General features: G+C 46.3%; 1 protein-coding gene across 1 annotated transcript in view; it reads left to right on the top strand.

The window, feature by feature from the left end:
* Nucleotides 1–26,794, top strand: part of LOC147426547 (zinc finger CCCH domain-containing protein ZFN-like) — a 146,439-nt gene extending 119,645 nt beyond the window's left edge. Inside the window, exon 7 of the mRNA XM_086498535.1 lies at nt 25,789–26,794. Within this exon, the coding sequence (XP_086354661.1) occupies nt 25,789–26,193 (405 nt within the window). The 3' untranslated portion in view covers nt 26,194–26,794. The remainder of the gene's footprint in view (nt 1–25,788) is intronic.
* The last annotated feature ends 355 nt before the right edge of the window (nt 26,795–27,149 follow it).

Genomic DNA, 27,149 nt, shown 5'->3' with positions numbered 1-27,149 from the left:
CATGTTTTGACTCAGAAAGGAGTCCCTTTCTCGTGGGGACCCACAAAAGGTGACTGCCTTTCAGACTTTGAAAGAAAAATTGACTATGGGACCAGTTTTGACTTTGCCGGACTTGCAGAAGTCATTTGAAGTATATTGTGATGCTTGTGGTCGTAGTCTCGGTGCGGTCTTAATGCAAGAAGGCCATGTCATTGCTTACGAGAGCCGATTGTTCTCAAGGCCGGAATTGACAACACAGATTTATGATAAAGAGCTTTTGGCGGTTATCCATGCTCTTATTCAGTGGCGGCACTACCTACTTGGAGCGGATTTTACTATCTTTACAGACCATCAGAGTTGCGCTTGTCACAGAAGTAGCTATCGGTAAAGCAGATGCGGTGGGCGAACATCTTGTCACAGTTTCACTTCCAGATTGTCCATGTTCAGGGACAAAAGAATTTGGTGGCAGATGCTTTGTCTCGGAAGCCATTTGTTCTGGCTATTTCCGCGATACATCATAGGAGCTTCGAGGATATGGTTGACCAGTATGCCACAGATCCGGATTTTGTAGACGTTTTCACACGGATACAGGATGGGGAGATAGTAGCAGGATATTGCATTCTGGATGGCTACTTGATGAGGAAAACCATGTTGTGCGTTACACAATAGTTGAGGGAAAAGGTTATGACTGAATGCCACTGTCCGCCTTTTACGGGTCACTGCGGCATTGCTACCACCATGAAAGGGGTAGAGAGATATTTCTTTTGCCTGAGACTCAAGAAGGATGTGGAAGAGTTTGTGTGCAGTTGCTTGGTATGCCAGAAGGTCAAGTTTGACAGGCATAAAGCACAGGGATTGTTACAGCCTTTGCCCATACCTACCCGCCCCTGGGAAAGTATTGCAATCGATTTCATTTTTGATCTCCCGAGAACACATAGTGGTCATGATGGTATCTCGACTGTTATTGACAGATTTAGCAAGCAGGCTCATTTCATTCTAGTGAAGAAAACAGTCAAGCCGGATCACTTAGCGAGATTGTTTGTGGCCCAGATTTTCAGATTACATGGCATGCCTGAGACGATTGTCTCTGACAGGGGCCCGAGATTTACGAGTTTGTTTTGGAAGGCAATTTGGGAGAACATTGGCACGCGGTTGCAGTTCTCGTCATCAAGCAATCTGAGATTGCCAATTCAGTGGTTTTAGATTTATTGAAGTCTTATGTCTCGGATCATAAGACTTAATGGGAAAAGTATCTACCTTCGGTGGAATTTGCCTACAATAACATTGTAGTGCGGATAATGTGTCGTGCCCTCTACAGTGTGGGTGTTCCCCAGTGCAATGTGCGTGACAATCTCACTCAACAAACAGAAACTCTCTCAACAGAATGAAATACAAGAAACAATGGATAATAACAGAGACACAGCAGTAGACCAGAACAGGTGGACTCGACTAACTCAAAGGACCATGTACAGACTCTGAAGTGGCAGTACACTCAGCTCCAGCCCAAGACTCACAGGTACAAAATAGGGTGTCGAGGCTCAGATGTGCATGGATGGTGTAGCAGTGCTCTGTGTAAGACTCTCTAGACGACTACGTGCAAGATAAGATGGAACTGTCCCAAAACGACTACTGATATGTACCACCATAGGAGCCACCAACGGCCCATAAATGTCCAGCCAGCTAAGTCTATCTCCAAACTGAGTGGTGGTGGTGACCTGGCCACGACGTCCACTAGACCATCGTAGGTACCCTGCCACGTGTCACTCCCAGTCAAAGGGTCCGTCCAGTGTGAACCAGACCAACTGTAGCTAACTGTCCAACTGCCTGTCTTGTGAAGTGACACTGTAGCAGGCTACAGGTTGCCCACCACAAGACTGGTCACCGTCTCGGTGAGCCAAAACTGAATGAAACTCCAAAAGTAACTATATGTACCATGAAAGATGAGGTAAGAGCACAATCGTGTCACCCAAGGGAAAGGGTCGTCCCCACTCCTGCGCCAGAAGCTTCCGGAGCGGGAGGAGCCATCATATCAATAGTGTAACCATGCGGTTGCTGTCGTGTGCTTTGCATACCTTGATTTCCTGTGGTTGTAGCAGCCATCTGCTGCACAGCGGATGGGAGTACCTGCCCTGAAGTGAACTCCGGACGCCTAGTAACGCAACCATGGCGGTGTGCACCAGTAACACCGTCACAGTAAGGAACACTCTGGTGTGGCATCTGGATCTGAGACTCTTGTTGAGTGAAGTACTGGACCTGGGGCTGTGGTTAGTGTCCCATGAACTGCTGAGAGTGCTGAGAGGGACCTGCTGGGTAGTGTCCCATGAACTGCTGAGAGGGCTGAGAGGGACCTGCTGGCGCTGCAAAGGTGGCTGGACTCTGGACCTGTATCCCTAGCCTAGTCCATCCATATCCCACAGTAGCCTGGGTAGGCCTGTTATCATACATAAGCATTTCTTGAAATCCTTGCACCTGTGCTTTGAGGTCATCAATAATTCTCGACTTTATCTTCAATGCCTGCTGTAGTGCAAAAATCGTTGCATCTCGATCTGCGATGGCACTCTCGGCAACTCGCAGGGATCCCTCCATAGCTGCGTATGTGGCGGAGTGATGCTAGTGGGTTGTAGCTAGCTGCTCCACGCCTAGCTCGATGGTGGCAATAGCAGCTCTGGAGTCCTGAAGCAACTTCTCTGAAAGCTGAAACAGAGAAGTGGAGTCGGTCCTACCTGAAGATCCCTCAGATGGATGTGATGCTGGAGGGCGCACATGTGGCATTGCCGGCGAGCTAAAAGTAGGTGCAGATCGTGGCACAACCGGCGAGCTAGAAGTAGGGACACTCGGTGTAGAAGGTGCTTCAGAGATTGTTGTTGTAGGTTCAGCCAGTGATATGTTGACCGGTGTATGAGTGAAGATGGGAGAAGAAGGAAGAGGATCCTGTATGGGTGAAGTGACCATCCTGTCCTGAGGAGCGGCAGTAGACACTGGTGTCGGCACAGCAGAACCAGGTGAGCAGTGGACGTATGACGCTGAAGATGTACCCTAGTCTGCTGTCTCTCAGAAACTGGCAAGGAGAGTAGAGACTTCACTGTATCCTTCATCACTTTCGCCTTGATCTTCTTTTTCTTGGTGACTGTGGGGTCTACTTGCATGCTCACGGGTTTCCTTTTCCCTTTCGAGGTTCCCTGTTCCTCATCCACTTTATTTATGTTGATAGGTATGTTTATGATCCATGCCAAGAGAGGCGCCGCAAAACATCTAAAAGTTAACTGCACAGACTGCACTTGGGCCCGAAATCTTTTAGCCCTAGACTGCAGAGAGCTGAAGAGAATTTGGTGGAATCCACATGGGATAGTGTGGATTAAAGAGTATAGCCCGTCGCAGTGGGAGAATGTAGTGAGAATATCTGTTTGTACCTTGTCTTCTTTGGCATCCCGAGCCAGAAAGTAATACCTGAAGATTGCGAGAAGCCGTCTGTTTCGCTCATAATTTGGGTGATCCGAGCTCAATAGCTCTTTACATGCTTGAATTGTCGCGTCCTTGGACAACAAAGAGAAAGTGCGAGTAGTAGACTTCACAGCTGGAAAGTTGGTCATACCCATGGCATGGCCAAGCCTTGTAGCTGTTAGCTTGTGGCCCCGGACCTTTGGAAAGTTTTTCAGCAGTTGATGTATCAGTTCTGCTGGAATAGTATCAGGTAAATTTGCATCAGCCAATTCTGTGAGACCCAGAGTCCGTAGCTGAGCAGTCGAAAGCACCTCACTGAGAGATGGTCAAGGTTGCTGCATATGAAAATGTAATGAAAATGCTGTGCGATTTTTTGAAGAAGCAGGCCTCTTGATTTCATGAGTGATAATTTGCGGCATTTCTTTTTTCTGAGCCACCTTTGATTGTTCCTCTAGATCACTGGAAGCACTTGACTCTGAATTTACATCTGAATCCTCAGATGCTGCTGAGTCTGCTTTGTAGCTTTCATCACTTGGGTCACTGGAGGTAAAGTCATCTATGTCATGGCTGCTGCCGCTTGCAGATACTTCATCTGCTTCGCTCTCTGATTGTTCAACCCGAGCTTTTCTCCTCTTCATCTCTACCTTTTTCTTGCTACTTCTGCCATGTGAGGTCTGATGACAAACAGAGGATGACAAACAAAGCCGCTGAGTAGCCAATGGAAAAGTAGTAGGATGCAGACGAGTTAGATTTCTTCTGCTAAATCGTTGGGCTGGGCGAGTAATTTAAGGTAGGGTAAATTCGAACCAGGCGAAAGTGGGCGGTTAGGGCGAGAGGGCGCTGGGAGAGGGTAGGGGTGAGAGGGGAGGATAGGGGCGAGAGGGGGTGCGGGAGAGGGTAGGGGGCGAGAGGGGAGGAGAGAAGAGGGTAGGGGGCGAGGGGTGAGGATAAGGACGAGAGGGGGGGATAGGGGCGAGAGGGGTGCGGGAGAGGGTAGGGGCGAGATGTTTGGATAGGGGCGAGAGGGGAGGATAGGAGAGGGTAGGGGGCGAGAGGTGAGGATAGGGACGAGAGGGGTGTGGGAGAGGGTAGGGGGCGAGTTTTAGGATAGGGGCGAGAGGGGGTGTGGGAGAGGATAGGGACGAGAGGTGAGGGTAGGGGCGAGAGAGGGGGGATAGGGACGAGAGGGGTGTAGGAGAGGGTAGGGGGCGAGTTTTAGGATAGGGGCAAGAGGGGAGGATAGGAGAGGGTAGGGGGCGAGAGGTGAGGGTAGGGGCGAGAGAGGGGGGATAGGGGCGAGAGGGGGTGTAGGAGAGGGTAGGGGGCGAGTTTTAGGATAGGGGCGAGAAGGGGTGTGGGAGAGGATAGGGGCGAGAGGGGAGGGTAGGGGGCGAGGGTATAGGGTAGGGGCGAGAGGGGAAGCTGGGAGAGGGTAGGGGCTAGAGGGGTTTAAGTAAGGGTAGGAGGCAGTAGGCTAGGTAGGGGCGAGGGGTTGGGAGACGGGTTTATTAAGGCCTAATGAGAGTTAGCACAACAGTAGCAAAGTGCTAGCAGATACAAAGATAGGATAATTTTGAGCAGGTACGAAGAGAGGACTGAGATAAAGAAGGGTATTAAGGCTTGCAATGATCATTAGTAGCCAGCTTTGGAGCACCAAAGAGTACTTTCCCCCTTTCTTTCTTTCTGCAGCAAAGCTGAAAGTTTATTTGCACCAAAGGTTTTTTGCTGGTATTGGAATCAAAAGTTCTTTGCCAAAACTCTGCCATATTCTTTATATAGACAGCCTCAATCGTCGTCTAAGCAGAATGCCCAAGTAGATTTCACTTTTTTCAAACTGAACAAAAAAACACTCTGACTAGAAGCTTGACTGATAGCAGCATTTTGGAAGGACCTTAATACTTAACTGCAAATAACACTTAGGATAGAAACAATTAGAGGAGCGACTGAACTGTTGAAGTTCCGATAATACCCAATTACCAGGAGGACTTAGTGGAGAAAAGATATCTTAGAGGAAAGGTGGAAACTTACAAACATAGCAAAAACTGAGACAGTAACAGAACATCTATTCTGGTGGAAAGCTCGAGGGGAGGAGAGAGATGGGCCATAGAACCTACAGATGGCGGAAAGTTGCATACCCTTTACTCAGAGGAGTAATAGCACTTGATTCTGGAGCCATTTACCAATGGCAAAGGGACGCCTTCCAAAGTGACTAACTGGACAGCCCCCTGTGGCAAAACCTCCTGTACTCTGAAGGGCCCTTGCCAAGCTGGAACCAGCTTCTTTGCTTTTTTCAAATATTTTGCCTGATAGAGTAGCACCAATGTGCCTTGCGTTATTTTTGGCTTTCTGAGGTGGCGATCATGCCACGCTTTGCGACGAAGTTGTTCCGCTTGCAGAGCACGAGAAGCTAAAAGGCGGCTTTCATCCAATAAGGTGAGACGGGAGATAGAGGTAGATTCCATGCCCCCACTTGCACGCAAACTGCCCACCCTAGGGGAACCGGAGTTGAACTCAAATGGAGCTATGGCTTCCAAACCGAAAGCGAGTTGAAAAGGCGTTTGATTTGTTGTTGCTTTGAAAGATGTGCGGTATGCCCAAAGAGTGCCGTGCACAGCTTGAGCCCACGATGCTGGATGGAGATGACATGCTTTCCTCAATAGAGCGATCAGAACCTTGTTGGTGCTCTCGGCCTGTCCATTGGCTCTAGGATAATAAGAGCACGACTTGCGATGAAAAATCTTGTAATTGGCCAGCAAATTTGAGATCATGTTATTGACAAAATGAGTGCCTCTATCACTGGTGATCTCTAAGGGACATCCAAATCTGCATAAAATATTTTCATATAAAAATTTGGCCACTGTATTGCTGGTGCAATCTACTGTCGCTAGTACCTCTGCCCACTTTGTTGCATAGTCTGTAGCCACTAGCAGATATTTGCGATTACCTGGTTGAGCTGGGGGATATATTGGTCCCACAAAGTCCAAACCCCATCTCTCAAAAGGTAGCCACGCCATCGAGACCTGCAAAAGACGGTTGGATTGCTTACTCGGCTTCGGCCCACATCTCTGGCACACATCACAAACCTTAGAATATGCTATTGCATCCTTAAAAATGGAGGGCCACCACAGACCACTCTGTAGTATCTTCTGAGCAGTGATGTGACCAGGGTAATGGCCACCAGTGGGACCATTGTGGGCATCCTCCAGAATATGCTCCACCTCATGAGGCGAGACACAACGCTTCAGAACACCATCTGGTCCCGCTTTGTAGAGCTGGCCCCCGATCAGAGTGAAAGGCCTGGACTTCAACAGCAATCTCCTCTTTTGCAATGGGGATGCCCTCTCTGGGTACAGCCCAGTAGATAGAAAATGTAGGACCTCGCCGTACCATTCCGGTGTTGTATCTATTTTAAAAAGACTACTATCCGGAAAGTCATCCGCAATCCCGGTAGCTTCTTCGCCTGTGTAAATGCGAGAGAGGTGGTCAGCCATTACATGATGCTTACCGGGACGGAGTACCACTTCAAAATCAAACTCTTGGAATAGGAGGAGCCATCGCCATACTCGACCTGCAACCTGTGGCTTATTAAGCAGATAGCGCAAGGCATGGTGATCAGTGATAACTGTGAAGTGGACCCCTAGCAAATAGTGACGAAATTTGTGTAGAGCATACACTATAGCCAATCCTTCCCTCTCTGTGGTGCTATAGTTTCGCTTTGCTTTGGTGAGCAGGCGACTTGCATAATGTACAGGGCGATCCAAGTTGAACTCTTTGCTAGGCTGAGTCAGCACAACACCCACAGCCAGCAGACTGGCATCTGTATGCACATGAAAAGGTAGGGCCCAATCCGGGGCAACTAGAATAGGCGCTTCAGTGAGACGTTTTTTGAGGTATGCAAATGCTTCGGCCTCAGGTGTTGACCACCGGAAGGGAACAGCAGCACTGGTGAGCAGGGTCAATGGTTGAGCCACCTGTGCATACATACGTATAAACCTGCAATGATAGCCGGTGTGGCCCACAAAGCTCTGAACACCTTTGGGATTTATGGGAGGAGGTAACTTCAAGATGGCCACTATCTTCTCTGGGTCCGGTGCCAAACCTTGAGCAGACACCACATGGCCCAACAGTGTGCCCTCTGTGACCAAAAAATGACATTTGTTCGGATTGAGCTTCAAACGTGCCTCTCTGCACCTGAGGAAGACTGCAGAGAGCTGAGCAAGATGGTCCTTTAGATTTTCTACTGGGGTCGAACATTGAGCACCCGAGAAGGTGGAAAAGTCATCCATGAATATGCGAAGGTGATCAGTAAGCAGAGGACAAAAGATGAGATATACTATGCGATTGAAAGAAGGCGGTGCATTTTTAAGCCCAAAAGACATTCTAGTGTAGATGAAAATACCCCAGGGAGTCACAAAAGCTGTTTTGATTTGGTCGTCAGGATGTATTCCTAACTGATTGTAGCCGTTGAACCCGTCCATAAAACTATACAGTACATGGCCAGCGACATCTTCGAGGACTCTCTCAGTAAAAGGTGTCGGAAATCCATCCGGGATTGTGACCTTATTCAGAGCCCGATAGTTGACACAAACTCGAATTTTGTTGGACTGCTTCTTTGGGGCAATAACCATAGGAGACAACCATTCTGAGTGCTCTACTGGTACAATAATACCTGCTTCTTGCATTTTTTCCAACTCGATTTTGACTGCTTCTGCATACTTGGGATTCAGTTTGTAAGCACGTCCTCTGACCGGCTTAGCCCCCTCAACCAGAGGAATTGTGTGGACTCCTAGCTCTGCTGGGATTCCTTCTAAATCGTGGTAAGACTAGGCAAACACATCTTTGAAAGAGCGCACGAAGGAGATTACCAGGTCGAGTAGAGCGGGGTGATCCCATAGCCAAGTGGCTAATAAGATGGGTTGTTGGCTGTCAGGGCCTCCTAGGTTGACCTCTCTGACTGGGTCAGGCGGTGCAGTGGTCGAGGCTACGTCAGGTGAAGAAGATTGTGCCGCCTCTGTTAGCCTTTGGACATTATGAGCTGGCGTCTGATCAATGTTGAAATCAGCATACTCTTCCTGCAACCAACCTGATGGAAGCTCTGCAAATGGTAAATCCTCAGATACCTCAGAGTGCTCCGGCATGGGTGGAGAGTCAGATGGAGTAGAGGCTAAGGAGGGAATTGGGGTGTTGGCCAACTCTTGCAAGGGAGACTTTTTTCCCCTTCTATGGTGGGTTATAGGCTCACCCAGGCCGACGGTTTCCATCAAGGGACCCTCTGAAGGATGGGCACCAGAGACCGGTCCACTTGGTTCTGACTCACTTGAGACTGGTCCACTTGGTTCTGGCTCACTTGGCTGACTGGGATTCTTGGTCTCAGGTGTAGCTTCAGATGAAGGATCAGGGGAATAGGGTGAATCTGTTGGCAAAGGTTGAAGAGAGACTACATAGCATTGCATTGAAGAGGTGGCTTCTAACCACTGCAGTAAGTCTTCATCGGACCCATCGGGAGGGACCGGCTGGTCCAAGTCAGGGTTGGACTCTACTGACAAGGAGCTATGCTGAACGACCGGATCCATACCTCCTTCGAGACGAATTTGTTGCATTGGAGAGCCAGGAGTATGTATCCACATGGCGTCGGTTCCCCAGTCGTGAAGTGCTTTCGTATGTCGCAACCATGGCCTACCAATCAGCAAGGGATAACCTCCCTCTACCAGGGGAAGATTAACTACTACAAAATCCAAGTTAAAAGTGAAATCTTGTACCTTCAGAGGCACCTTGTCGACTATGCCCATTGGGTAGACTGTTCTCTGATCAGCCAATGTAACAGTGAAAGGAGCAGGTCGGGTAGGCTTTAGACCTAAGGCCATCATAGTGAATTCGGGCATCAAATTGATTCCAGATCCTCCATCAACGATGACGCCGGATAGTTGGTGCCCAAGAACAGATACAGTGAGGCGAGGGCTTTTATGATCCGTGAGGGGAGCAGATGGATAGGAAATCAAATAGGACTCTGAGGGCTGTACAGGGAGGTGCTCGCCACTAGGCCCAGCCCCCGGGTACAGAGACTGAATGACTAACAGGGCGTCACTTCTAAGTGTTGCATCAAGCCTTAGCATGTCGTATAGTGACACTTGCTGAAAAGTATTTTTCAAGATGGCTCGGCGCCTTCGAACTGGGCTCCTTTTGTGACCTTAATCTGTTCCAAGTCAGCCACTGCTTCTAAGAAGGCTCCATCAATGTCGGATAACAAGGAAGTTGGTTTGCTCTGAGCAATTGGGAAGGACTTGTCCTTTGGGTCAGGTAGACCAGAGTGAGGAAGTGGAGACTGGCGTGGTGGACCTGTGGGTAGACTGAGACCAAGAGCTGCTCTTTGTGCCCGAGTAAGGACACCAGCAGGCTCCTCCACTTGCAGAGGCTTAACCACATGAGTAGCAGGTGAAGGTTGAGGCACGGTGTTCACAGTAATCAAATTTATCTTCGGAAAGGTGAATTCGGGCTGGTTCTGAGTCGAGCCTGAAGACATGGATGCCCTTTGCTTGGGACAATCTTTACTGTAGTGATCCTTCGAATCAGGGCAATGACGACAAGGAGGGGACCCCTCGGGTAAAGGACACTTGCTCTGATAATGCCCATATTCTCCGCATCTGTAGCAGAGGATGGGCCGATTGGAAGGACGAAACGGGGGACGAGGTGGTTGCTGCATGGAATTTGAGGCTGAGGTGTAGAAACTTTGGGGAACTGAGGGAGTACTGGCATGATAAAAACTGTGGGGTGCAAAGTTGTTGTGCATACCTTGCTGCATAGGGGGTTTTGTCCGCAGAGGAGGCAACTGGTTTTGATGGCCGTAGGGTGAGACCATGTTGGATGCAGGTGCTAGCTCTTGTTGGAGAGAAGGACCAAGATTTTGTTGTATTTGACGCAATCCCTTGAGGTAGTAACAATCCTTATCCTCATGTCTAGCTTTTTCACAGAAGTGGCAGTAAAACCGAAGGGGGCATTCCTGTGGTGGGTGCCCTGGAGAGCGGCATGAGCTACACCAAACCATAGCCTTAGTCTCTTGCTGACACTTGAGCTCTTCTAACTCGCGCTTAATCTGTTCCAATGCCTCATTATGTGTAGGCTTCTCTTGTCTAAGAGAGAAGGACCTCTCCTCTTGAAGAGCTCGTTGTAGCTTTAGGGCTTCCAGTTCCCTACGTAAAGAAGTTAAAGGATCAGTAGGACTACCTTCCGAGAACACAGTGGGAGTATCTATTTGAGGAGAGTTGTTGAAGAGCTTCCTAGCTCCCTCTATTCTAGTAGCAGATGCGATGAACTCGTCGAGAGTGGCGTCGGGTCGGAGACTCTCTCGGAGTTTTTGCTAAGAAGTTTTGGGAAGCGCCTTCTCCACCCACTTTTTAACCATGAACTCACCGGGTTGTTGGGGAAGCTTGGCCACCAGCGACTTAGTTTTCGTCATAAGCTCCGCAAAAGTCTCCTCAGGTTTGAGCACCATGTTGGCCAACTCATCCAACACCTTCTCCTGGTAGTCACCTGGCCTGAAAGCTGCACAGAACTGCTGTCTCAAGGCTGCCCAAGTTGCAAAATGGTTCTCTGCAAATTGGCTGTACCATTTATCTGCTAGGCCATCCAAGGTGGATGGAAATAGTACCAAGTAAGCATCTTCTCTGTTCAGCCCACGTCCCCTACAGAGAGATACAAATCTCCTTGCATGGTCGTCAGCATCTTCTGAAGACCCCCCTTTGAATGTAGGGAACTTGATGTTCACCTTGGCCAAAACACTAGCTAGTGGCTCCATGATTCCTTGCTGAGTCTGTTGCACACTAGCTTGTTGTAGAAGAATAGGAGAGAGCTTTTCTGGAGAAGGTGATCGCGAAGATGGGGAACCTGATGAAGGAATGGGTGATGTGATATGTGGGGGTATAGGTGATGAGGTTGAAGGATTTCTACAAGGTGTCAAAGGTCGTCTTCTGTGATAGTACTTCAGAGGGCTCAGTAGCGGGCTTTGACGCTCAACTGACCTCCTTGTATGTGTTATGCAGTGACCTCCAATCCTACCAAGCTTTGGGCAAGAGAACCTTGAACTGGCTGAAGACTGGTGTAGACTCTACTAGACCAGACGAGTGACTAGACTAGCTGGACCAGGGACGAGGGACGAGGACTAGACCAGGGTCGAGGGGTCTAGACCAGAGACGAGGCAAGTTGGACCAGGGCGAGGGGACCAGGCTAGTAAGGTGAGAGACTAGACCAGCTAGATTAAGCTATCAAGGGTGAAACTGGACCAAACCAACAGGCTGCACAGGCGAAGCGAAGAAACCAGCTACTCAACAGAGTGAGACTTCAGTTGAGGTCCCACCGTGATCGCCAAAATGAGAGCACCTGTAGCGCGGATAATGTGTCGTGCCCTCTACAGTGTGGGTGTTCCCCAGTGCAATGTGCGTGACAATCTCACTCAACAAAGAGAAACTCTCTCGACAGAATGAAATACAAGAAACAATGTATAATAACAGAGACACAGCAGTAGACCAGAACAGGTGGACTCGACTAACTCAAAGGACCATGTACAGACTCTGGAGTGGCAGCACACTCAGCTCCAGCCCAAGACTCACAGGTACAAAATAGGGTGTCGAGGCTCAGATGTGCATGGATGGTGTAGCAGTGCTCTGTGTAAGACTCTCTAGACGACTACGTGCAAGATAAGATGGAACTGTCCCAAAACGACTACTGATATGTACCACCATAGGAGCCACCAACGGCCCATAAATGTCCAGCCAGCTAAGTCTATCTCCAAACTGAGTGGTGGTGGTGACCTGGCCACGACGTCCACTAGACCACCGTAGGTACCCTACCACGTGTCACTCCCAGTCAAAGGGTCCGTCCAGTGTGAACCAGACCAACTGTAGCTAACTGTCCAACTGCCTGTCCTGTGAAGTGACACTGTAGCAGGCTACAAACATGATACACTCTTCAACGGGGAAGGTGCCATTTGAGATTGTTGAAGGTGCTGCGAAGGTTCCACTCTCCGTAAGCACGAAAGATAAGATTTTGAAGCGGATGAATACACGCACGACTTAGATACGGCTTTTGCCAAAGTCCGTGAGGCTTTGCAGAAATCTCAAGAACGACAGAAAATGGCAGCGGATAGCTATCGTCGCGATTTGAAATTGAAGGAGGATGATTGGGTGCTCTTACGTTTTGAGAAGGCACGCCTGAGAAAGAAAAAGGGAAAGGAGAGGCTTTTTCCAAAGCTTAGTATGAGATACTACGGACCTTTCCAGATCTCCGAAAAGATCAATGATGTCTCCTTCCGACTGAAACTGCCTGACACTTGGAGGATTCACAATGCATTTTATGTGAGTCTCTTGAAACCTTTCAAAGGTGATGTGCCTGATGATGGGGAGCCTGATGAGCAACCTGAAGTGGAAGAAAACGAGGAGATCCTTGTTCCTGAACAAATTTTGGCCCATAAGGACACAAAGAATAAGGGTAAAGTAAGAAGGCGTTCTTGGTTAAATTCAAGAACTATCCTGCATTGGATGCGAAGTGGATGGAGGAAGAGGACCTAGCAGATACTCCTCAGATTGTGAAACTTTACCTTGAAGCTTTTGGTTTAGCATAGTCTACTCGAAATTGAATTCAAAATTCAGCTTGGCCGCAGATCTGGTGCAGTGGGATGCACAAGAGGGAAGTTACTCCGCTCCTTTGTCAATAGATGCCTTGATTTTTAGAATACTAGAGTCATTGATGTCTCTTTGAGCTTCGGGGATACTGAGAGCTGACAGTATTCTGCTATATGACTTTATGAAATGGAATTCTTGAATATGAAACTGATTTATTCTTGACTTGTTTTTAAGTGCAGGAACTGATAGATGAAATGACTGTAGCATTTTGGTTTAATTGATCTCGAATAGACATGGTTGCAATAGGGGGTTAGTCAATCGGGTATCTATGAGGTCCCGACTGGATCTAGATGCGATTGCTAGCTACATTGCCGATAAATCATGGTCTAAAATCCGAATGAATGTTGAATGCCAAGTGATGTCCTGTGATGTCGTGTGACGTGACTGTCAATTAGTACATGTGCTAGATGTGTGTTCCTAGTATGTAGGTACTAACAGTCTGTCTGCTAAGACGGTTTATGGCCTCTGTCTGTTTTGCAGGCGTAATCGAGGGCGATTACAATGCTTTCAATAGGGGGGTATGTCACAAACTATGGCGTGGCTGCCCAATGCAGGGAAAAACCCTAAGTGCAGGAAAACCCTATTATTTAATTAAGCAAAAGAGAGAGAGAGAGAGAGAGAGAGAGAGAGAGAGAGAGAGAGAGAGAGAGAGAGAGAGAGAGAGAGAGAACCCTTGCTTTATTTTTACAAAGCTTTTGAGCTTTTGATTTCCAGCTGTTGGGGCTCTTCTTTGGGCATCCCTTGTAACTTTAAATATGTGAGCAAGCCTCTCACAACTCAGAGCATTTGGACGCAGAGTCTGAATGTGAGCGCCTGCCCGCACTCTTGTACTTTGAACTCAGATTAATACAAAAAGAAATACTGGTTATTCGGTGCCGTCACAGTAGATTCTTGACTTGGAGTGTCCAAGTTTGTTACATTGCGAAGTGCTATTTTCAGAGGATTCGAGTTGTAGGCGTCTGTGGGAGAACTTGTGTCATAGATCCCGACCCTGCAGATCTTGAGACAAGCTATTGGAGACTTTGGGCTTGGGAGAGCTGCCCTCTGGCACGAGTATAGTGAGATCATGGAGAGTGGTTTTGGAGAGACCCCTTCTCTTCTACTGACCACCTTGGGATCCCTTTCTTTCAGTACACTGTTGGAGTAGGGTGTCACATATTGGTAGCACGGAGAGAGGCTCTTCCTGCTGTAGCCCTTCATTGACAGGAGGAGGGTCTCACAATTGAGTTCTTGTCAGGCTTTTGGGCGAGGTTGTGGGACTCTCCAAACAGCCGCGGTGAGTCACTTTGTTCTAGTGGCTAGTTGCACACAGAGGTACAGTAGTGGGGAGCTGGCTAGTACATACTGGCCTGTCGGCAGCATGCGCAGCTTGTGACCATTCTTTGGAGAGTCAGTGTCACTGTCTGTGGGACTGCCCCATGGCACAGAAGGTTTGGCTTCGGCTTCTTCGGTTGATGCCAGCTCTTTCCATAGTGCGACAGTACACTTGGGGTGGAGCTGCTTGGTCCACTCTTACGGGCCTTGAACTACAGTTTGAGCTACCAACAGATGATAGTGATCTGTTGGGGTCGACCTACACCCCAGCCTGCTATAGAGCTTACCTCCCAAGGGTGGTGCAGTGTGAGAGAGGTGTGTTGGGAGCTCGTTTGTGGCCTCTAACACTCTGGTTCATTTGGCGGGCCCGTTGCTTCCGCATCTTTGAGGCTCGCCGTGTGCCACCAATGGAGACTTTGCGTGACTTTTGTCTGGAGTTGATCCATACTCTCAGGGGACAATTCGAGAGACTTCAAGGCAACCCCGATCGCATGCAGGAGCGTAGAGAGGCATTCCTTCGACTCTGGCACCGTAGGCCTTTCTTCACCGTGGTCTAGAGTGAGCCCAGATGGCACTACCGCCCACCTGTGTGGCTTTTTCCTCCTCCCATCTCTTGATTTAGCCCTCATTGTACATAATTTTTTTTTTTCATTGGGAGAGTCTCCCCTTTGGTAGATGTAGCCCTCTCTCGTAGATGTGGTTGTAGCCCTATGGGCAGTTTTATTAACTAATGAAAGGATCTTTTTCTTGGAAAACGAAATACACACACGAAAGAGCACATGTAACAAGTTCATTTTAGGAATTCCCATATCAATGTACATCTTTTTTTAAATTCATTCTGTAGAAAATATCATCAGTACCCTTACAATCTTATGGAGCAATTATGACTTTATTTCATCTATGCGATCTGTGACAAAGGAGTGGAGTGGCTACCCTCTTGTACAGCACGCACTGCACTTAAGGAATAGATGTTGCTAACCAAAAGCCTCAAGGTACAACTCTAGAAACCCAAGAGAATTTGCTTAGTCCTCCGCCTCCATCCACTTTGCATCAGATAGTTCCTAACCTTAACCAAATATCGGTGGACCAACTTACCCATCATTTACCTTTTTGACGATCGGAAACGGACCATACATACGAAATGAGAGTTTAGGACACTCGTACCAACTTGCTTGAGACGTTGCTTCATGATCCTTAAAAACACCCAGTCACCCTTCTTCAATGAGACATCTTGCCGATGCTTATTAGCATGTCTAGAATGGGACCCTTGAGCCTTGCTAAGCCGAAGCTTAACACTCCCGAGTACCTCCGCATAGGTTTGACTAACACAATTAGCATCATTAAATTTGGAAATAGACCTAGTCAACAATAATTGAAAGGGTTGGCCAAACGTTCCTTCTGTCACACAAGACGGGTATCATGTGTCAATAGAAAAGAACAGATTGAACATACTTTTAGCACTTCAATAACAACTGAATTGAGAGAGAGACGACACGCGACACGGAGTAGCTGAATTCCACCCTAGAGAGTATTGGCCCCAAACCTTGGCGCCCCTTTCGGTATTTCTTTATATTGCATCAACACAGTACAAGCCGGTACTCCAGACTCTGCACCTTCTCCAGGAAGCATGCCAAAGAATGAGCCCATGGCCTCATATTTAAAGGCCCTAGGCCCCAAAAGCAATTTTCATGAAAAGCCTTTAAACTCAAAAGCTTCTGGTGCAAAAGCAATGTCAAAAAGTTGCCAGCGTAAATCACGGATTTCCGTACAATTGTCACGTCAGCAGTCAGCGCAAAACGCGAAAATCTGCAAAGTTTGCCACGTCATCATGTCAGCGCAATTTTAGGGTTTTCGTATAGCTGCCACGTCATCAGCTGCTATGTTAGTCTGTGTGTGTGTGTGGGTCTTGCTTTATTTTAATCCTTTATGTCACTTGGGCGCCATCGAACAGGGGCCCATAAGTTGGTAGGACTTCTTCTTCTTCTGATGTTGCTTGCTCTTCTTAGGGTTTAGACCCCTCGGCCGTGATCTGAAGGTTGGCTCTGCTCTTCACTGACTTGACACGTCAGCAGTCTGTGACATCTCCCCTTCTTGAAAGAGAGTAATTGCTCGCGATTACAACATATCTGCAAAACAACTCAAGTTAGCTCAAAAATTTCCGAGGGTCATTTCAAGGGACAATCCGAGGGACAATCAGTTTGCTCCTTTTTTCTTTTGTGAAGGAGTTGGCTTCTCCTCTCGGCTCTTTTTATCAAGGAGTTGGCTTCTCCTTTCGTCCTGTTCGGAACTCTTGATATGCTCGCGTAGTAAAATTAGCCATCACACCCAGACCGCACTGATCTTCCACGGGTGTCTTGATGCACTAAAATTACATACCCAAGCAATCTCATCGAGTTAGGAATATTCAGTAGTTGGCACATCACAATGCAACACAAATGCTTACATATGCATGTTACAAGACATATAAACATAAAGTCGCCAATAACCATCTAGGTGCGAGCCATGAGGTGTTCAACGACTCCCTCATCACTCCTCCCGCAAATAACCTAAAAGGTCCGGGCCATGAGATATAGAGGCCTTTTACAACCAAACGGCCCCCCAGACCGCAGCCTGCGTCGTTTGGAGATGCATTGTTTGGAGGTGCTGAGAGTAACCACTGCTTAGACTTCTTAATACTCCTCTCGCATAACCATCCAGGTCCGGGCCATGAGTAAGAACAACAATACTCCCCCTGTAAATAACCACAAGGGTTTGGGCCATGAGTAAAAACAACACTTTTCAATCATTCAATACTCCCCCTGTAAACAAGCGTATGAACAAGCATTCACAAACATCATTTCTCACTACTCTACTCGGGAATAAAAATCACCAATCATTGAAACCAGTATTAAAACCAGAGTTAAACAATTCAAATCGGCACCAAGATAGGTTTAAAACATATACCATCCATTTTAAACAAATTCCAAACAGGATCACCAAACAAGTTCCAAACATAACTCAAACTTAAAAAGCAATCTTGACATCAGTCGAGCTCGAAAAGTCGATTGACTTTCCATCCTGAAATTTGCACAAAAAATTAGGGTTAGATTCCTTCCATAAGGTCGTAGACAACCACAACATGGTCATCAGCTCTTGGACAGACAGTGTTCCTTTGGCGGCGATGGTAGTCCCACGACAGCAATCGCACCGGACCGCCAAGGTTATCTTCTTGAGAAGAGACACCTGGTGAGAGATGTCCAAAAATTTCAAGTCGTAATGTGCTAGGGTTTCCATGGCAAGCATTTCAGGATACCCCACTCTGCCAGAAGTTGCACTCCGAAGGAGGATGTTAGAAACCATATATCTTCAGGCAAAAATTTTCTTGAAAGCTTGCCAAGTCCTTGGAGTGTGCTGTTTGGTAGCTATAGACATCAACATTTGCATGGCACTGCTTTTGAGAAAAACAGTGACTCAAGACAAATCTTGGATCCTTCTCTTGCAAGTGATCTTTATGGCTTATGCTGTGTAAGACATGAGGGGTGAAGACGGGACCGTGCTCGATGCGCGATGAAGTAAGGACGGGAGTGCCTAATTAGTCCAAGGTCGGAGCACGAAGCTACTCCAAATAAAATTCCAGTAGTCTCTGGATTGCTTTGTCTGCTCGTTTGTAGGATCGGTATGCTTTCAGAAAAGTACACGCCTGATGCTCTGATACCATTGTCACAAGACGGGCACCAAGTGCTAATAGAAAAGAACAAACTGAACAGACTTTAGCACTTCAATAACAACTGAACTGAGAGAGAGACGACACGCGACACGGAGTGGCGGAATTCCACCCAGAGAGTATTGGCCCCAAACCTTGGCACCCCTTTCGGTATTTCTTTATATTGCATCAACACAGTACAAGCCGGTACTTCAGACTCTGCACCTTCTCCAGGAAGCATGCCAGAGAATGAGCCCATGGCCTCATATTTAAAGGCCCTAGGCCCCAAAAGCAATTTTCATGAAAAGCCTTCAAACTCAAAAGCTTCTGGTCCAAAAGCAATGCCAAAAAGCTGCCAGCAGAAATCACGGAATTTCGTACAACTGCCACGTCAGCATTCAACGCAAAACGTAGAAATCTGCAAAGTCTGCCACGTCATCATATCAATGCAATTTTCGGGTTTTCGTACAGTTGCCACGTCATCAACTGTCTTGAACAAAAGTTTGAGTCTATACAACCACTAATCGGACATGCTAAGCGGGGATTCTCGATACATTCGGATAACTTGACCTACCCCACTAACGAATTTTGACTCAGAGGACCAGACAGACCTCGACAAACGACAATAGAAAGAAGCAAAACTCCCAGAAAAAGAAGGATGCACGACCCTCTTTGACTGTAGAACAGAGAAACAACTATCTCAAAGAGGGAAGTGTTTTGGTTGCGGGGAATAAGGGCACATCTCCGCAAAGAGCCCCAAAAAGGCACAACGAGGACAGACTGAAGACATGCCTAAGAGTTCTATAGTAGCGGAAGAACGTGGCAGAAAAGGCAAGATGAAAGCAAGACTGGTACCGGATTGCATGGGAACCAACCCAAGCCAAATGGATGAAAGTACGGAACTTTGTCGCGCATGGGGCAAAGTAAAAGATCAAGAAGCCCTCATCTTGTTTGATGGAGGAGCGAAGGCCAACTTCATTTCACCTGAAATGGCGGCTCGACTCGAGATTACGCTTGACAGGATGGGGCCACCGACGGAGGCAGTTCTAGCGGCGCCCGAACGAGATGTGGCCATTACACCTGTCATCACTAGCAAACTTCGTTTGCATTGTCAGGGGTATTTAGGGCACGAGGACTTTTACATCATGCCATTAGAAGGGTGTGACGTCCTCCTAGGAATCCCTTGGTACCATAAGAACGTCTGGTTGACTATCGGGCCAAGAAAACGACTTTGACCAATAAGAAGGGCAAGAAAATTGTACTTGATGTAAAATTGAAGGGCGAGTCCGTCCCTATTGTATCGGCTTCGGCCATTTTAAAATTAATGAAATCCAGTCTCTTTGTTACTCGATCTATTTGAAAGAATTGAATGATGAACAACGAACGAACATGTCTGAATTGGACAAAGAACGACAATAATTTCTGCACACACATGGTGATTGTTTCTCAGAAGGCCAGCCAGGCGAGTTACCTCCATCTCGTCCTGAGGAGCACACCATTGATCTAATCCCTGGAACCACACCGAACCGGCCACCTTACTGTGCTAGCCGAGCCTAGAATGAAGAAATCATGAACCAGGTGAAAGATCACCTTGAAAACGGTCTCATCCAACCAAGTACTTCATCTTACTGTTTTCCGGTTTTATTGGTACTAAAGAAAGACTGGTCTTAGAGAATGTGCATTGAGTATAGAGATCTCAATAAAATCACCATCAAGAACAGATTCTTGATTCCAAGGATTGATGATATTCTTGACAGACTTCAAGGATCCTCTTGTTTCAGCAGGAGTGATTTAAAAAGCGGATATCATCATATCAAATCGTTTCGAGAGATGTCTACAAGACAGCCTTTCGAACAAGCTTCGATTTATACGAATTTTTGGTGATGCCTTTTGGACTACCAATGCTCCAACAACTTTCAACCGAATGATGGATAGGATTTTCCGAGAGCATCGGTCTTTTGTGGGTACTTTCTTTGATGATATTATAGTTTTTTGCAAGGATGAAGCAGAGCATCGATACCATGTGCTACAGGTCTTTCAGGCATTACGTGATCATAGATTGGTTATTAATGCAAAAAAGAGCGAGTTTTTCTTGCCGGAGATACATTTATTGGGACACATCATCTGAGCAGCAGGAGTACAGATAGGTTCTACCAAAATTGAAACTATTCGCGATTGGCCTGACTTGAAGAATATTCATGAAGTTAGAAGCTTTTTGGGCTTGTGTTCTTACTACATGCAGTTCATTCGGAAGTTTGCAGAGATAGCTTTGCCTTTGCACTCATTGACTCTCAAAAGAGTCCTTCCTCATGGGGACCGACAGAGGTGACTGCTTTTCAGACACTTAGGAAAAATTGACTACTGGACCAGTGTTGGCTTTGCCAGACTTGCAAAAGCCACTTGAAGTAGTTTATTGTGACGCTTGTGGTCATAGTCTGGGAGCGGTCTTGATGCAAGAAGGCCGTGTGATTGCTTATGAAAGCAGAACGTTTTCAAGGTCAGAATTGGTACCATAGATTTATGAGAAAGAGCTATTGGCAATGATCCATGCTCTTACACAGTGGCAACGTTATTTAATTGGAGCCAATTTCACGATCTTTGAAGATCATCAGAGTCTACGCTACTTTTCACAGAAGCAGCTTTCCGAAAAGGAGATGCGGTGGGCTAACATCCTGTCACAGTTTCACTTCCAAATTGTCCATGTTCAGGGACATAAAAATTTAGTGGCAGATGCATTGTCTCGAAAGCCCCTCGTTTTGGCTATTTCCGCGATATATCACAGAAGCTTCAAGGATATGGTTGATTAGTACGTCACTATCCGGACTTTACCGATATTTTTACTTGGATACAGAATGGGGAGATAGTGCCAGGATATTCCATACGGGATGGCTACTTGATGAAGGAAACAATGTTGTGTGTTACACAGCCTTTGAGGGAAAAGGTTTTGATAGAGTGCCACTGTCCACCATTTACGGGTCACCGCGGCATCGGCACCACCTTCAAGGGGATGGAGCGTTATTTCTTTTGGCCAAGGCTCAAGAAGAATGTGGACGACTTTGTTCGCTGTTGTTTAGTATGCCAAAAGGTCAAGTTTGACAGGCATAAGGCACAAGGATTACTACAACCTTTACCCATTCCCAACCGCCCCTCGGAAAGTATTGCAAAATGGATTTCATCTTTGATCTCCCAAAGACACAGAGTGGACACAATGGCATTTGAACTGTCATTAACAGATTTAGCAAGCAAGCTCATATTATTCTAGTGAAGAAAACAGTCAACCCGGACCATTTAGTGAGACTATTCATTGCACAGATATTTCGGTTACATGGCATGCCTGAGACAATCGTCTCCAACAGAGATTCCTGATTCACGAGTTTGTTTTGGAGGGCTATTTGAGAGAACATCGGCACACAGTTGTAGATCTCGTTATCATTCCACCCGCAGACAGATGGGCAATCTGAGATCGCAAATTTAGTTGTTTTGGATTTATTGAAGTTTTACATTTCTGATTAGAAGACTCAATGGGAATTTTTTGTGCCTTTGGTTGAATTTGCCTGCAAAAACACGGTTCACTCGTCGACGGGGAAGGCGCTATTTGAGTAAATTGAAGGTGCTCAGAAGGTTCCACCATTTCTCAACACTAAAGACAAGATTTTTGAAGCCGACAAGTACACGAGGGACTTGGACATGACAGAAACTCAGTACGTTGAACTTTGTGTTGATGTATGCTCATGTGTGTGTGTGTGTGGTATTGTGTTTGGGAGCATATGTTAGTACCTAGTTCTACACCCACTATTGGGCATTGACGGCGTTAGTGGGGATGTCGTGGTATTTAGTCAATACTATGCATGATGAAGCTGATGGTTATATTGTCTTGTGGGTGAGTACCATGGGTCTATACCTTGCACTTTCCTTTATGGGTGAATTTGGGCTTATCCTGGATTCATCTAGGTATATTTTTTAGTCGTATAGCGGACATGCAGAGTTCACATTGTGAAGTTTTCATCCGAGTTACGACCAGTTGATATCGTGCTAATTCTTTCTATCTTTTGTGGTGCGTATGCCCTATCAACTTCCTCAATTTTGTGCTAATTTTTTCGATTTAATGCTTCTTTAGTGCTAGGTTTCATTATGGCTGAGTCTGCCCTTGATCTCCGGAGTCATGACAAAAACTGAGTACGTTGAACTTTGTGTTGATGTATGCTCATGTGTGTGTGTGTGTGTGGTATTGTGTTTGGGAGCATATGTTAGTACCTAGTTCTACACCCACTATTGGGCACTGACGACGTGGGGATGTCGTGGTATTTAGTCAATACTATGCATGATGAAGCTGATGGTTATATTGTCTTGTGGGTGAGTACCATGGGTCTATACCTTGCACTTTCCTTTATGGGTGAATCTGGGATTATCCTAGATTCATCTAGGTATACTGCTTTTGCCAAGGTCTGTGAGGCTTTAGAGAAGTCTCAAGTACGACATAAGAAGGAAGCAGATCGACATTGACGCGACTTGAAATTAAAGGAAGATGATTGGGTGCTCTTACGTTTTGAAAAGGCACGCCTAAAAAACGGAAGGGAAAGAAGCAACTTTTTCCAAAGCTTAGCATGAGGTATTATGGCCCTTTCGAGATTAAAGAAAAGATAAATGATGTCTCCTTTCGACTTAAGCTGCTAGATACTAGGAAGATTCACAATGCATTCCATGTGAGTCTCTTGAAACCTTTTAAGGGTGAGGTGTCAGTTGATGGGGAGTCAGATGAGCAACCCAAAGTGGAAGCGAGCGAGGAGATACTCTTATACTCTTTCCTGAACAGATTTTGGTACACAAGGAAAGAAAAGTGATTCGGCGGTTCTAGTTAAATTCAAGAACTATCCGGCATTAGGTGGGAAGTGGATGGAGGAGGAGGACCTAGCAGATACTCATTAGATTTTTGAACTTTACCTTGAAGCATTCTCTTTAGCTCCGCCTATTCCGAGTCCCGCAAATCAGCACGGTTGAATCTGGTGCAGAGGGATTGCACAAGAGGGGAGCACTTCACTCCTTTGTCACAGATTACCTGGATTGAATAGAGTCACTGATATTTGTTTGGGTTTCATGGATACAACGGTGCGGACAGTATTCTGCCATGTGACTTTATGAAATGGAATTCCCGAAATTGAATATGAATGATTTGTACTCTCTCATGTGACTTGTTTGAGTGCAGGAACCGAAATACGAAATGGCTGCAACATTTCTGTCTCATAAATCTCTATAGACATGATCGCAATAAGGATTAATTAATCCGACATCAGCGAGGTCCGTGATGGATCTAGATGCAGTTACTAAATACGTTGCTGGTAGTCATGGTCTGAGATTTGGAATGAAATTTTTTCTGTGATTGATTTGTCTTGTGATATCCTATGATCTCATGTGACTGTTGTCTTTGTACAAGTGCTAGATGTGTCGTGTCTAGTGTGTCGGTACTTAAGAGTCAGTGTCTACTGAAATAGTTTATGGCCTATGTCCATTTTGCAGGCGTAATCAAGGCTATGCATTGCTTGAATGTTAAACTGCATTTCTGGAAGCTTTCTACTCGGCCACTGCATGTTCGTGTGCGAATCGTTCAAAGTATCCTCATGGCATATGTGCAGTTCTTTTTGCCATTGTTGCACTGGCCTCGCCATTGTCTTGATTCTCTCATGTCGGTCGTTTTGTCTCATTTGTGGCGAACTCATGCACACAAAAAAGGCTTGCATCTAATGTCAATGGCAAAACTTTGTACATCAAAGCGCTTTGGTGGTCTGAATATTTTGGACCTACATAGGCATGTCCTTGCTAGGAAGGCTATGCTATTGCCAGTGTTCGGGAGAAATGTGTCTCAGCTTAATATCGTGCCGTTTTCAATTTCCAAAATTCTGGTTGAGGGCAAGGGGAAAAGGAGAAATTCTGCCCCAAAATAGAGAAAAATAGTGTAAAAATCTGAAAAAGTAACCTAATTTTCTAAAATTTCCTCTTGGCAAATTCAAGGAAAGGAATTTTGTATGTTTGGAAAAATGATTTTTCCCGAATAGTGGCTATTGCCTACACTTACGCAACAATCTCAGCTTTGGACTCTTATGTTTGCACACTCGAGTCAGCATGTGGTTACATTCTCATTTGGTCACTGGCAATCATCTATTTGGGAGGTGGTATTTGGTAAGATAGATGGCCATATTCTTGGATGCCCGCTTGCTTCCACCGTGCTCTCTGCTTGGAAACGGGTTACGATTCATCTATTGTGGAATGCTCGGAGGGAAGGAAATTCACTTCGCTTGGAGAGCCTTCATTGGAGCCGGGCCTTTTCTCTTACTTTGGTTGATTGCTCGCCTCGCCAGGCGTATTTCCTCTCTTGCCATGGCATTCGAGTGGTTGAGGATGTGGTGGATGCAGCCGAATTCACTTTGGAGTTTCCATTTGCCGCTCGTCGTTTTGGATTGGGCATGCATTATCGCCGGTTCTGGAGAGAATTGCAGCAAATGTTGGTCGGTTTTTTACCCATTTTACCTTTGGTTGATGGTGATCGCATCTCTGACTGGAATCTTTGGGAAACGCCCTTTCAAGATATTTATGCCGGCTGGGCATATGCTCTTCTTCTGCCTCAATCATGGCTTGCTGATCATTGCAACGCTCTTTGGCACATGCATAAATCCGATAGTTGGTGGAGAAGGCTTCTATCTGCATTATGGGAAAGCCATTTTCCGTTGAAGGAGCGTTTGTTTCTTTGGCGTTGATTACTTGGTGTGCTCCCTGTGGGTACCTACGCCATATCCACCCTTCATCCTGTGTCCGTTGTTCATCTGCGGAAGAGGATGTTTGTCACCTCTTGTGGGATTGTTGTATTACTCGAGATTTCCTTCGTCGGGTATCTACGTGTATGCGGCTCCGTTTTCCCACGACGGTCTTCCATAAACGGTTTTGGGCTTTTGGTATCTTCTCACCGGCGAATTGCAACGCTTTGCAATCTTCTTCACGTGGGTCAGGGTTTTGGGCTTACTAGAGCCTGTGGCGACAGCGTTATGGCTATATGTTCCATCGCATTCATACAAATCCCCTACCTTTCTTCAAGCTTTCCCTTAGGCAGTCTTTACGGTTTGCCATGGAAGTTGGTGATATCACCGTAGAGATACATCAGCTTTCCTATGAATGCTTTTAGCTATTTTGTACAGCCGAACACTTTTGTGTTCCTTCCCTTGTACTTTATCTTTTTGGTGAGTTTTCCTCTCTTTGAGGTTTCCCACAGATAGATAAATCAAATTGATTTACAAAAAAATAAGTGTGTGTGTGTGTGTGTGTGTGAGAGAGAGAGAGAGAGAGAGAGAGAGAGAGAGAGAGAGAGAGAGAGAGAGAGAGAGAGAAAGAGAGAGAAGAAAAAGAAGAAAAAGAAAAAGAGGATTTTAACGTTGTAGGAAACTATCCCGAGAGACCTCAAAGATTTGAGAGAAATGAAATGAAAAATGAGAGAGAGAGAGAGAGAGAGAGAGAGAGAGAGAGAGAGAGAGAGAGAGAGAGAGAGAGAGAGCATATCACAATGGCTTAGAAGCATGCTTAAACATCCTTTAAAGGAAAGAAAGTCCTTGGTTCGATGCCTGAATAGGTTTAAACTGTGCTTGAGAATCAAGGTTGGACTTCCTGCCATTATGCTGACAAGTTTCATCTCAACTCCTGTCTGTTTTCTTGCAGGGTGTCGAAAAATGTGCGTTTTACATGCAATATGGTACTTGTAAATATGGGCCCACTTGCAAATTTGATCATCCAACAAGCCACCTTCCATATAGCCCCTCAGCTTCTTCTCTCATGGATTTGCCTATAGCTCCCTACCCGGTCACGTTGCCAGTGGCGGTTCCAATGCCGACCAATGACTCTACAGTTCAGGGACCTATATTGTTCCATAAAAGATTAGGGACTACAACAACAGACAAGCAACAGGGTTATAAAGATCCCTATCCAGATGGTAGTGCAGGGGAGAGTTCTATGCCAAGCAATGTTGCAAGATCCTCAAGTGCTGGCTCTAATAGTTCTTCAAATGCAGAAACGGTTGAGGTACATGCTGATTCATCTACAGGTGCCTCGAATTCACCATTGTAAAAACTGCATTGAAAGCATACGGGATTTGGATTTCACAACCAGAAGCAAGCCCCTGGAAGTGGAACGAAGAATCTCCTTTGACAGCTGTTTCTTGTTCAAGCACCTCAACACCTTGGATGTGCCCCTCATCTGTGTTGATGCTTGGTAACGGTGCACCTACCTTTGTCTTCTGCAGACCCAATTGGGCCTCTCATCTAGTCGCTTCAATGGGATCCTCCATAAGTCTCTGCTCATGTGTAAAGCAATGAGCTGCTCCAAATTGGTAGGGATGAGTCTGGCCTTGTGGTTTTCCCACTCTTGAGTTGGTGTGAAAGCCCATACAATAAGCACACCAACTCTCCCTCATCGTGGCAAGACACGGAAAAGAGTTATACCATTCATATACATATATACATAAATATTTATGAGTCTTATTAATAATGACCGGAGCATGTTGCAATGGCACACATTACATGTATAATCAAAATTTCCAGTGGCACATAATGCTATTTTATGTATTTGTAGTCATGTACGAGGACATCTTATTCTTGGTTCATGACTCACTGATGTGTAAAGCAGATTATGTGTATACATTAAATTTATTCATGTATATTGTTCTGAAGGGACTCTTGTATTATACTGTTTATAGGGTTAAATTGATACTTGCTGAGAATGAGCTTGGACAGGATCCTATTTTATGCTTAGGGTGGGTTCAGATAAGCCCAGTGGCAATCCGAGGGTCGTGATTTGCCTCAGCTCCATTGTTCACAAGAAGCGGAGGCAGAGCTGAGAATGAGCTTGGACGGATCATATTTTATGCTTAGGGTGGGTTCAGATAAGCCCGGTGGCAATCCGAGGGTCGTGATTTGCCTCAGCTCCATTGTTCACAAGAAGCGGAGGCAGAGCTGAGAATGAGCTTGGACGGATCATATTTTATGCTTAGGGTGGGTTCAGACGAGCCCAGCAGCAATCCAAGG

This window comes from Adiantum capillus-veneris, chromosome 24 (assembly GCF_014529385.1).
Source record: "Adiantum capillus-veneris isolate H3 chromosome 24, ASM1452938v2, whole genome shotgun sequence".
NCBI classification, from domain to species: Eukaryota; Viridiplantae; Streptophyta; class Polypodiopsida; order Polypodiales; family Pteridaceae; genus Adiantum; species Adiantum capillus-veneris.
Note: the sequence above shows the minus strand (reverse complement) of the source record. Positions and strands in the feature narration are given on the sequence as shown.